General features: G+C 34.6%; 1 protein-coding gene across 3 annotated transcripts in view; it reads left to right on the top strand.

Annotated features, from left to right (window-relative positions):
* Nucleotides 1-13,714, top strand: part of KCNH8 (potassium voltage-gated channel subfamily H member 8) — a 380,763-nt gene that overhangs the window by 290,805 nt on the left and 76,244 nt on the right. For all 3 annotated transcript variants that reach the window (XM_005545676.4, XM_074033725.1, XM_074033726.1), the window contains one exon: nucleotides 2,789-2,986. In XM_005545676.4, the coding sequence (XP_005545733.2) occupies nucleotides 2,789-2,986 (198 nt within the window). The remainder of the gene's footprint in view (nucleotides 1-2,788; nucleotides 2,987-13,714) is intronic.

The following is a 13,714-nucleotide window of genomic DNA, read 5'->3' as shown; positions in this document are numbered from 1 at the left end:
AAATAATGAACCAAAATGTGGACTGTAATTGTACCTATTCCATAGGGTTAGTGCACGTAAATGAGATGGGATGTACCATTTTAGCAGAGTATCTAGAGCACAGGCAGCAGTTAGTAAAATGTTGACCATGTACTAACCTGCTAACAAGGAAACCCTCACCTGGGCCCCATTCTTGCTGCTAGCTAACTTCTTTTACAACATGGCTCACTCATACCAAATTAAGTAGCACACCATTTTGAATTATAGGTGTGATTAAGTACTTGCTGATTACTTTTCCCCTTTCTCTCCACACACATATCGTTTAGCAAACATCTAAATCTGATTTAACAAGCTTATCTTGTACTGGGTGGTTTTTCATATTACTGAAGTATTTTATATAACCACAGAGATTCTCCGTAGGTTTTCCTTAAATAACATGCTCACATTCCTTATATTAAACCTAAAACATGTTAATTTACCATATGCTAACATAAATCAGAGTTTTTAGGAACACATCTGTTGTATAAAACAGATCACACCTGTACACATTGTGAATGCACACATGTAAATAGTAAACCAAAGTATACTGTTGTAGGAAATCTAAAGAGTAAAATAAGAAACTCCTGTTTAGAGTTAAAAGTATGTAATTAAGCAAAATACTGGGTCTATGGTAAGTATGCAATGAAAAATACAGCAACTGAATTATCATGCTAATGATAAACTCTTCTAGGAATGACTCTTAAGAGTCGTTCTGTCTTTGACATTGATTATTTATTTCATAAACCTATTATATTCATGGAATCAATTTTACTAATTATGAGATTGTTTTATGATATCTTTTGTTTTTATCATAAGTCAGTGCACTCAGTATATTTAGATTCTACTTTATGTTGTGTATGCTGTTTCCTTCAAAATGTTCTTTAGGAAAAAAAATATTTGAGCAGCAGAAACAGGCTGTTCTAGGACATCCTTTCCTTTAAAGACATGAGTTTCTCCAGCATAAAAAATGATTGGATTCCAAATTGGTTAAATTGCTTCTTCTGTAACAGTTCAGTCACATGTTGTCTTGTTACAGTGGAACATGTGCTCTCATTTCAGAAGAGCCATTCTGTGAAACAGTTTTCTTTGGCCCACATAGCCAATCCCTGGATTTGTGGGTGTTACCTCCTTTCTGTGTTACCAGTTTTTTTCATCATCATTATTGCTTCTGCTTCATCAGCTGTAACACAGTTTAGGGCAATCCTTTTAAAGAATGAGATGTTTTTCAAAATAGACCAAACAGTTGGCTAGACAGAAAAGAGATATCAACAAAATTAGGTCAGTTGTTTGTCTGTGTGTTGCTCCCTGAACCACTTCAGAGACACACCATCTCACACATGTGTAAACTAACAGACATTAAGCAAGCATATCATCTGTGCATTCCGACACACATTTTTATCCTATTTTATTAAGGAAAGTAAATGATACGCAAAGTGATTTCATTCAGAGAATACAGGACCAAAAGAACCAAATAAATGCTTGGTTTAGACCCTCTTTAGCAAGCCCTCTAGGTGTTTCTGATGCAAGTTAAAGGATGAAAAACACTCTGTAGCAACACAGAAGGAATAAGGCCCAGTACTTGCCCCTAAGCACTTCTCCTTGGTCTCAAGGAATTCCCAGCTGCTTCAAATTTGCATTTTAATTACCTAGCACAGTTTTATCATATATAAGCTTAGTTGATAATGATAATATTATTACTACTTAAGAGTGTAATGGTTTTTCATCTCTTCTTGAGCAGCCATTCAATGAAGTATTTATTAGAAAGTAGTAGTTAGTATCCATTACAAAAAGCCTTATGAATCTTATGAGTTGAGCTGCATTGTTATTGCTTGTTACAACACACACACATAGAGAGAGAAAGAGAGAATTATAAAGTATAAAATCTTAAGGGACAAATATTTTCAATAAATAATTTTAAAGTGATTTTTGTGTTGTGTTTAAATTCTAGATAATATTAAGTTTATACTTGCTGTCTTCTCATGTTTATTAATACAGGTTGTTTACAGCTTTCTGACAACATAATTAATATACAATTAACTATATATATTTATAAAGCATTTAATTTGATACATTTTGAAACATATATACATAGTATCATAAAACAGTTTGTAGAGGGGCTTTCAGTTCTGATAGATTACAGGTATTCATTACTTGTGCATTTTCCCCCTTTCAACCCTGATTTTAAAATGGGACTGCAGAGAACACTTCCTGAGTAAAGTAACATGAGCTAAGATTTGTAAGATGAGTGGATACCTCCCCAAGTGAATACAAAGGGGAAGAGTTTTACAGAATGGAAATAAAGTCTATCTCACCTAGACTTCTAGACTTCTCACCTCTGACATCTAGACTCATGGCTGTTGTAATTTATCATCACTTTGGGTTTTGAAATATTTACTCAACTCTTTGTTTCTTCTTATAATTCCAAATGAGATGAGCTTAACAGGGCAAGTGAAATAAGCAACACTGCTTCTGAGAGTAGCCATCCCTGCAGTTTGTTTCTTGCATTAGAGTAACTTGTTTAGCTCTGTCCATCAATCCACTCTGGAATTCATGTTTATATGCTGTGTGTATTATAGAGAACAGCATGAGGAAAATTATATTTTCACTTTTAAAGAATGAAATGTAATAACTTGCCTTTAATTTCCTTTTTACCTTCTTCTTCCCCTGAGCAAATTATTACTTCCCCAAATATTATTTATCATTACTCCCATGTGTTAATACTGAGACTTTACTTTTTGTTCTCTCATTTGCATTATTTCCTCCATTGCAGGTTGGCTTCATGAGTTGGGAAAGAGACTGGAATCTCCGTACTATGGCAACAATACCTTGGGGGGCCCGTCGATCCGAAGTGCCTATATTGCCGCGCTGTACTTCACGCTGAGCAGCCTGACTAGCGTGGGTTTTGGGAACGTCTCTGCTAATACAGATGCAGAAAAGATCTTCTCCATCTGCACCATGCTGATTGGTGGTAAGAGAGCATCTTCTTTTATACCAAGAAGAGGAACTATGCCTGCCTAACTATCACTGCCTGTTTGTTCCATCCTGAAATACAATAGAGATAAGCTGAGTAACATTGGAAGATTCTGAAAGCACTAATTAGATAGTCTAGATGCAAAGCTGTAGTTGTCTCTGTGGTTCCATATAAAAAGAGACTTGAGAGATTAGCACACTAGAGCGTGCATTTAAGAAGAATGAAGCAAGATTAACATATGGGGCTCCCCTTATGTAGAATCATTACCTCCTCCAGCTTACTGTTTTAGCCTGCAAAAGTAAGATGAAGTAAGAAGTGGCTATGTAGGCAAACTTGTGATATACATTTGCCCTGCCCACTAGAATGTGTACTCTGGACAGTGGCTTAGACCCTTTCCTAGATCCTAGACTTTTCCTAGATCCTCCAACTTACTTTTACATATGCCCTCTTTCTGGTCCACATTGTGGCCTTGAAACTATGGGTCAAGTCCGTTTCAGACTCTTCACTCAGTTTCTTCATCTTTCAAGTGATGTATTAGGCAAGATGCAACTGTGGTTCTTTCTATCTCTGATGTAATGTTATATGATCATAAATAACATAGAAATTGCTTTCTATAAAACAAGGGTATTAGTAAGATCCAGCAGTACTTCTCCCAATAAAAAAACAAATTTAATTTAGATGGTCTTCACACTTCTCACCCTAGGCAACTCTTTTATAAGAGACTCAGTGAAAGAGGGTGGTTGATTTAGCAAATATCTATCCCCACTCCTGGAATGAAAGCCCCAAGTACACTTACTTTGGAAAGCTCAAAACATTAAAAAATTAGGAAATTTGCCCAAAATGCTCTCTAGAGAATTTTATGACAATCAAAAACAGGAATAAATATTGCTTATATGAACATAATGAAATAGTCTGCATTTTATACTTCTCTTCAAAGAAATCACATTTTTAAAGCATTAAGAATATTTTTAAAGCCAGTAAGTTCAATATTCAGTTAAACTAAGAGACAGCTATAATTCATAAATATACATAAAGTCTGCAAAAACTGGGACTGATAGATGGCAAACGCGAGGAGAGATGGGAAGATGTGACAAGAGGGCCTGGCATGTCAAATCTCAGAAAGCATCAGCAAAAATACACTTCCTAAGTGTGAGGTGCATAACCTAAAGTGCAAAAGCTATCACCCTCCTTTATTACAAGTAAGAGCAACAAGTGAGCAAGTTTAGTGGAGAAGTAGAGAAGGCTTAACTCACAAAGAATCACACAGACCGTTCATATTTGCAGAGATCATGCTAACAACAGACAATAATTCAAAATATATTAATAAAGCTATTGCTGTTATTAAAGAAGACCACAAACAAAAACTAAGTATCTTAGAAAAGATATAACAAAAGAGATTAAAGATAAGATGAAGTATCTAAGCAAAGATATCAAAGAAAAAAGCAAAGCCATCTTATGCACAAAGATAAAATTGAAGGAAAAAAGGGAATAGACATTGCAAAGAATGTAATGAGTCATAAAGGATAAAAAGAAGGAAAGGAAAAGAAACTGAAGGGAAGGAAGAAAAAGCAGAGAGAAAAAACAAAAAGAGACAGAGGGAGGAGAGAGAGAGAGATCAAGGATGGAAGGCAGGCAGGCAGGCAAAAGAAAGAAAGAAAAAGAGTGAGTGACAAAGACAGAAAGAAATGAACTTAAAAAGAGTAGAGAAAACCCTAACAGTAGAAAGCAGGCTAAGGAGAGCCAGCATATGTATATTGCTTATTAATGCATACATAAATTTTAATAAGAATCAGCAAATTCAAAGGAAGACTTTTCACTATATAGCATTTTACATAATTTTTTAGAAAATGTTTGATAACATGAATTATTGCATGTAAATTTTTTAAGCAGGAAGAAGAGAACAAGCTAGATAGAGGCACAATAGAAAGGAAGGAAAATAACAGGGTAGATTCAACCATTTATGTATTCAAATGTTGTATTAGTTCATTCTCACTCTGCTAATAAAGACATACCCAAGACTGGGCAATTTATAAAGAAAAAGAGGTTAAATGGACCATGGTTCCACATGGCTGGGGAGGCCTCACAATCATGTCAGAAGGCAATGGAGGAGCACAAGCACATTTTACATGGCAGCAGGCAAGAGAGCACGTGCAAGGGAACTGCCCTTTATAAAACCGTCAGATCTTGTGAGACTTATTTACTATCAGCAGAACAGCACAGGAAGAACCTGTCCCCATGATTCAATTACCTCCCACCAGGTCCCTCCCCACAACATGTGGGGATTATGGGAGCTACAATTCAAAATGAGATTTGGGTCTGGGACACAACCATATACACAACCAAGTGTATAACCAAATACTTACTGAATGTCTATTATATGACAACACCAATACAATAATAAATAGTGAACATGTATTAGTTGTTTTTATGTTCCATTCTCTGTTTTAAGTGTTCTAACACAATACCATAATTTTTAAAGCAAATCTATGGGGTTGGCACTATTATTATTTTTTCTTATAACAAATAGACTATTATACTATTTTCTCTGGACTCCAAACCCACCTTTATTTATTTTGCTTTGTAACGCTGGGGTTTGTACTCAGTAAAACTCATTCTTCTTTGCCAGCTGACCTCAATTGCTTTTTCTTACCAGAGGAACCAAGGGAAGACTGGCAGGCAGGAGGAAGGGAGAAGGGACTGCCTGCTGTGGTGCGCATGCTGTTCCCTCAGTGGACGCGGGCACCTCAGCAGCAGCAGATGGTTTCAGCCTTCATTCCAGAACCAAACTCACTGGGCCTCCTCGGACAATCTTGCATCAGTCAGGGGCGCCATCTTGTCCAAAGACAGAACCCTGGCTCACTGACACTCGTCACAACTCCTGCTCTGTGTTTCTATGTTCTGATAACTGCACTTCTTCCCTCTGTGTATCCAGCCCTAAGGGTTAAGCCTTCTGCATTTGCTATGTCCGTGTTACCTCTATTTTTCCTTTTTGTTTATTCAGCCTTCCAACCCCAGGAAAACCAATTCTCTATACTGAATTACTGCTGTTGAAATATTTAGTATAATTTCTTTCTTCTAAACTTCCAACTGATGCAGATTGATATTATCCACATTTTTCAGATGACAAATCTAAAGTATGGAGAATTAAAGTAACTTTCCAATGCCACACAACCAGTTAGTGAAAACGCAAGGTTTGAACCCAGGTGAATACTTACTTCTCTCCTTAAATATGTAAAGGGAAACTTCACTGAACCATAAGGCTGCTGTGACGGAGTATTAGGAGATGTTGGAGTCTACCTGGATCAAGTAAGCGTTCTTTTTAGGCTAGAGTTCCGTTAATATTTTCTGCCCCACAATATTCCCCTCAAAACCTGTTTTAGCACGTCCTCTTAATGACCTTAAGTCAAGACATCACTTTGAGTTTTGAACTTTATAATAGGAGATGGCTCCTACAGGCTTCCTTGCATGAGAGAAGTGATATGAGTGTGTGGGTCTTAAGCAATTGGTCACCCAGCATACTGTGAAATCAAAGAAGTATAAAAACAAACGTTCCCTCAAAGAGCTTGTGATCCAGTTCGGAGGAGATAGGCTGAAACATGTGGAAAGAGTGTTAACGATACCAGGCAGTAAATGCTAAGTGCCATGTCAGTTAGGAAGTTCAGAAGCAGTGAGAGTTTCTTGGAAAGACAGTGCCATGGCACAGTTGTTGAAGTAGCATGCTGGGGCTGCAGCAACTGTAGCAAGCTCTTGGCTGATGTAGAGCAGTGATAGCCTAGGGAGCAGAGAACAGGAATTCTCATTTTCTGAAGAGCTACAGTGTGCCAGGCCCTGTGGTGACTGTTTCATATCCAGCATTATGACTTTTTATAATTTCTATTCTCTGTGATAGCCCATATTTCAGCCAAGCAAAATCACAAGCATTTTGCAGATAAACACAGTCTATACTTATTTAATAGTTGCCCATGTTTCCTCTACTCCTGATGATAATTTTGGGAAATGCTCACAGCTTAATTCTACTAATTTGACATTTCAAAAAATCCGTAAGATAAATGAGCTCATTCTCTATTGATCCACTTACTGTATTGTGAGTAGTACTGAATCAAAAATTGTTAATGCACAAACTATTCCCTGCTGTTCTCTGTAGGTAGGTGCAACACTGATCACAAAGGCCAAAAGATACAGGAAATAATCTGGTAATGTTACTTTGTTTCTTGTTTGTTGAATGTTTATTGAGCAAATGTCCTGGTGCAAAATCAGTGCCCACTGGTAAGTGGCATTAAAAAATTTAGGTGACCTGAGCAGCACTTAGCAAACTATTCATTTGAAAGTCAAATGGCATCTAAGTGACTTGAATTTATTAGTTAAAGCTTTTCATATTTGTGTTTGTGGGGAAATAATTTTATATTATTGTGAAAATTACACTGGCTAGGAAAAATGATGCCTGCATTTTAATACTTCCTAATTAACTAATTACTTGTAAAATGTTGAGAACTAATCATAAGAGCTCACACTTTTGAGCACTTTGTTCATTTAATTCTTATAATACTGTGAGATAGAGATTATTAATACCCCAATTTAGACATAAGGCAGAAGAGATTTAGTGAGTTTAAATCCAGGACTCACTAAGACCTGGCAAACTTCTTCTAAAATATTCATTTTATTATGTACTATAAATTTATTTTATTTACTTAATTTTGATAAATATAAACAAATAATTTATTTTTAAAAAGAAGAACCTAAAATTTGTGTTACTATAGACTTAAGTCTAGGGTATCTCACTAGGAATCCCCCACACAAGGCTGATGAAATTGCTAGTGGCAAGGATGCAATATACTAGAAGAATAAACAGTAGCAATACTAAATGAGAAAGGGGACTGGCAAAACTCCAGATAATTATCAATGACAGAGATAATATTGCTCAGTGAGAAGAAACGGGTGAAAAAATGCTGAATGGATCCACCTGGGAGTCCTCTGGGAACCCATCAGAATTTCCACAGGAGTTGTACAGGTTTTATTTTATATGTCTATATATAGATATATATAGATTTTCTGAAGAGCTACAGTGCGAGCTACAGTGAAGAGCTAAGAAAGTTCATAGATAGGTAAAGCTTATATATATAGATATATAGAGATATATAGATATATACATATATAGATATATACATACACACACATACACATATGTGTGTATATGTATATAAGCATAAACTTTATATGTATGTGTATATATATATAAAGTTTTCATTTAAGATGCCATATAAACTTCCATATAAGCATCTGTAATTATGGAGTGTACAAACCACTAATACATGGGAGGAATATTTAAAACTATAAATCAGAGAGATTTAAAGCAAAAATAATTTCTAAAAATTATACATAGACAAAACTATGTGAACTTTGAGAACACTCAAAACAAATAAGTAATCCTAATAGCTTCAGATGAATATTAGAATTAATGAGCGAATTCAGTAAGGTTTATGGACACAAGACCGATATGCAAAAAATCAATTGCATTTCTATATACTAGTAACAAATTAGAAATAAAATATAAAAATTATTACAAATAATTAAATATTTATGAATAATTATAACTAAAAATTTGTAAGACTTCCATACAGAAAATTACAAAACATTAGTGAGAAAATAATGGAAGGATATACAATAGTGATGGCTGCTAACAATGGACTCAGCATTGCGAAAATACTAGTTGTACTCAAAGTAATGTAAAGATTAGATGCAATCCCAATAAAAATTCCAGTAGATGTGTGTTTGTGTGTGTGTGTGTGTGTGTGTGTGTGTGTGTGTTTGAAAATTGACAAGTTGTTTCTAAAAGTCAGTGGAAAAGAGCAAAAACCAGTCAAAGCTATCATGAAACAAAATTGGAAGATTTGTGCTACAGATATCAAAATGTATTTCAAAGTTACAGTAATTAAGAGTGTATGGTGTTTGTCCAATAATAGACCAATAGGCCAATGAAATAGAAGAGAGTTCAGAACTGTTTCTGAACTCATATATTGTCACACATATATTGTCACTCATTTGTGATATGGATGCTACTTTCAGTAAATGTTGTTGGGTCAAATGTATATCTACCTGTTGGAAGACAACCTTGGTCCCTCTTAAAACTGTACATAAAATTTAATTCCAGTTGGATTTTGATCTAAATTTAGGAGGGAAAACAATAAAACTTCTAAAAAGTAATATAGGAGAATATTTTTATGACCTTTGATTTGGCAAAGGTTTCCTAATCATGACACAAAAAGCCCTAGCCATAAAGGAAAAGAATGATAAATTGAACTGCAGAACTTCTTTTGTATCAAAAGACCTTATTATAAATGTGAAGAGGGAAGTTACAGGATAGGAGAAGATATTTTCAAATGTTTATCTGACAAAGGACTCTCATCTACTGTATATAAAGAACTGTTAAATCGATGAGAAAAAGATCAATCAACTCCCTGAAATGGGCAAAAGCTTGAAAAAAAACCTGAAAAGTAGATTTCTAATACCGGAGTAGATGACAAACATATAAAAAAGTGCTCAACATCATTAATCAGAAACATGCAAATTAAAACCAAAATTAGATACCATTTTATGTTCACCAAAATGATGTGTTTAAAAACACCGCAACCCTAAGTGTTTGAGAGGATAAGGGAAGACCTTGACCTCTCCTACACTGTTGATGGGCATGTCAGTCGATACAACTTTGTCAACATCTACCATATCTGAATATACCTCTAATCTGTGATTCAACAATGCCACTTCTGAATATATAACCAGTGGAAATGCATACATGTATACTTCAGGATATATACATAGATGTCTGCAAAAGCCTTTTTGTAAGAATCTCAAACTGGGAATGTCCATTAATAGGAGAATAAATAAGTAAATTTTGAAACACCTATTCAAGAGAGCATGATACACTAAAAGTAAATTAACTACTATGTCATGGAATCTTATGGACAAATCTTACAAACTCAATGCTCAGCAGAAAAGCCAGACAGAAAAAAAGTACATACTGTATGATTTGTTTAGAGAAAGTTCATAGATAGACAAAGCTTATTAATTGTAATATAATTGGTAACTGTGGTTACCTTTGGTGAAGGGATTGGTTAGTGATTGTGAAGGGGACACAGGGAAGCCTCCCGAATACTATTATTTGATTTATTCATCTGGGGTGGTGGGAGGTAGTGCTTCTATAGCTATGTTTACTTTGAAAAATCTCAATGAGCTTCACATTTAGCAAGTGGGTAACTTGTTCTATATGTATCTTTGATTTTAATTTTACCTTGTAAAATTTTAATAGATGAGCTAAAAATAATATATCAAGTGTGAGTTAAGAAGCTGGGTAATAGTGAGCTAAGTTCTTGCTTTTCATATCAGGTTGTTCTTGGGTTTGTCTTAACAATAATGAGTCAAGCAATGGAGTACAATTATATTGTCCAACATTTTGGTGATAACTGCAAAAACACCCGAAAAACTCATTTTAAAAGGTTGATTTTGGCGAGTGAGATGGTGATGAGGGGATGAGTTTGGGGCTAGACTATTTATCATAGATTTTCTAAACCATTTGCTTACAATTATAAAACTTTTTAAAGAAAGTATCAAACTACCAGAGGCACATTTCAGTTCCATAAATATTTATGGCATACTTAAATTATGCCAAGAGCTGTGCTAGATGCAGGGGAAACAAAGATGACTAAGATATGATACTTTCTTTCAAGGAGTTCACAGTTTAATAATGGAAATAGGTACTTAAGCAGAGGATGTTCTTTCTTTTTTATTTCTATTTTTTTCTATTATAATACACATTTAGAAAAAACTGGAAAACAGAAAAATAAAATTACACATAGTCTCATTATCAAAAGATAGTTTTCCAGAATTTCCATACATATGTAACTATTTTTTGAAATATATATGTATAACTATTCATATTTTTTGCAACCAGACAAAATATACAGAAAATATTTTCTAATGTCTTTAAAAATTCTATCACACTAAACAGTGACTGCCTATAGTCACCTAATGAGTTTGCCCCAGTTGATAGAGTCATCAGCACAGCCTTGGAGGTTGGATAAAGCTTCCTAATAAAGATCATTCATCACTGACAACATACTCAGTTTCAATGAAGCATTATTATCACAAAGTAATCAAGGCTTCCCTCGGGTCCCCCCACTGAATACACACACACTACCCTGACATAGTTTTATTGGACCCATATGATGAGCTATTGTGTTCGCAAATTCAGGCTGTTCTCAAGATGTCTTTGCACTGCCATTTAAATTCATCATTTAGGAAATTTTTCTCATCTCTATTCTCTCTGCCATCTGCCATCCACAAGCCAGTGTACTTATAACCAAGAATGGAAATTTCCAGGGCAATGAGGAGGTGGGAAAGAGAAGGAGGGCAGCTAAGATTACCCAAAACCTGAGCTCTGGCCTCCTTTTATATCAGTAGAAAACGCCCCCTACTTAGCCTCCACAGCCACTGCAAAATAGTTGGCTAAAGTAATTAGCAATGATGTTATACTCCTGGAGATAAGTGTTGTCCAAAATTCAGGAAAAGAAAGAGAAGGGGAAAGAAAAAGGGGAAGGGAAATGAAAAGGGAAAGGAAAAGACAAAGGGAAAGAGAACGAGAAAGAAAAAGCCAGGCAGTTCTACAGAAGCGCTTCTTTCATTTGAGAACCGCTTACTTTCTTCTTAGATGCCAATTGTTGAGGTTCCTTCCAGGACCTGATACTGAGATGAAATTTTACAAAATGCATTTTATGCGAAACTCCTACACACAAAAAAGAGACGCCCACACACTCAGCAGGTCGAACACTCAAGAATTATATACATCAAATTTGCTAGAAATAAAGAAAAAGTAAGTAATAATTTCCATACTGACCTGGATATAGAAGTTCTTGAGTCAAACTTTCATAGCAGATGGAATGATTTTTTCTGACAGTTACACACACTCTTTGCCAGGGTGAAATGATAACCAGTGACAGAATGGTCATAATAACTTTGGAAAATGAAAGGCTATGAGGACCAGAATTTTATTTTTTTAACTACTTAAATTAGAAATAGTTATCTATGCTGAAATGAGACTTTGAAATTGTGGTGACTCAGACATAGACTAGTACTTTTCAATAACACTTATGAATGCTATAATTAATCCAGTAATTCATTTTACTAATAAAATACAACTAGGATGTTAAATAATCTGAACATATTACTTCTCTTACTTTAAGTGCTTTACACATTATAATTAAGCAAAGCAAGGTTAAAATCATACACATAATTAAGGAAAGCAGTGTTAAAATAAATGAAACAGAATTGTTCTCTGTACTCGATTTAATCTCCATAAAAAGACGATTACATAGTGTTAAAGATGGTAGGGCTTCCAAACACTTAGCCCATAAGTATATTAAGGGAGCCTGAAATCAATGTTTAATTTCTTTGACTTGGAGCAGAATCAGTTCTTTTCTTTGAGTGTTTATTGTAAGTAGAGCTCTTATCTTCCAAATAAAAGACTTAAGCATCAGAACTGCTGTGCTTCTAAAACAATACAGAAGAATAAACCTCTATTTAGAATCTACAAAGAACAAATCCAACATTTAGTTGCTACATGATGTATGTTTTTCATGGAATATTTTTGACCTGTTGGGACACATCTCATTTTTGAACATTTAGGAATAATACATACTTACACATTCTTGCATGTATCAAGCATTTATTGAGTATGTTTTGAATTTCTTTCATCAATAACTTATGTCTACTAAGAGCCACTCTTTACTATTTAAGAGGTTGCAGGAAAACCTTAAATCTGAGTCATTTTCCCCAAATTTAATTGCATTGAGCATGCTGAAAATTCATAAAATTTTTCACTTTCATAAGGAAAATTAACATAAATTGAGCAAATGCTTTTTTTCATACATATACTAGGCACTTTTTAAAACATACATAGGTCTTTAAATCTTGAAATAGCGCTATGAGTAAGGGCTATTTAACATAATGACTATGCCCATTTAATATGAATCTGTTTAAAGGAATTATGTAACTTACCAAGTTCACACAATTAAGAAGTAGCAAAATCAGTATTCAAATCCAGATTTGTCTGATTCTGAAGTTCATATTCTCTCTGCAACATTACATTACTTCTTGTATATAGACCCTAAGTTTAACCCTATTCTAGTAACTTTTCCAAAATACTGAGGTCTTGTTATGAAGGGAGTAATTTTATAGACATAGTGACCATTATTCCATAGAGAAATTATGTATTACCTGGTAAAGAATTTTAATTCCAGTGTGAGATTAGAATTAAATTAGTATGCCAGTGTTTGGTAATTTCTGACAAATGTAGGGACACAAGATTTGAATTGGGGAGATCCTGAAATAGGAAGATAGAAGTAATAATATGTTGACATATTTGCACTAATGTATCCATTATGATGCTAGGAAATTTTTAACATAGCTCCTTGGGCACTGAGGTTTTGATACATGTACATTTTGATAGATCTTAATAGACAAGCTACTAAATGTTTAGTCTTTTTCTAAGCCCCAAATTACTGAAACAGATGATTTTACCCAACTAATAAGCTTCATGCCTCATTCCTAATCCTGTCCCAGAATAAGGATCAGGGATAAAATCTGAATATTACTTAGAGTTGACTTATCCATAAATATGCATGTGCTTGGCCCTCATATCTCTCTCAGTTTCACAGTTCCAGGTATGTTCAAGGC

This window comes from Macaca fascicularis, chromosome 2 (genome assembly GCF_037993035.2).
Source record: "Macaca fascicularis isolate 582-1 chromosome 2, T2T-MFA8v1.1".
Classification (NCBI taxonomy): Eukaryota; Metazoa; Chordata; class Mammalia; order Primates; family Cercopithecidae; genus Macaca; species Macaca fascicularis.
Note: the sequence above shows the minus strand (reverse complement) of the source record. Positions and strands in the feature narration are given on the sequence as shown.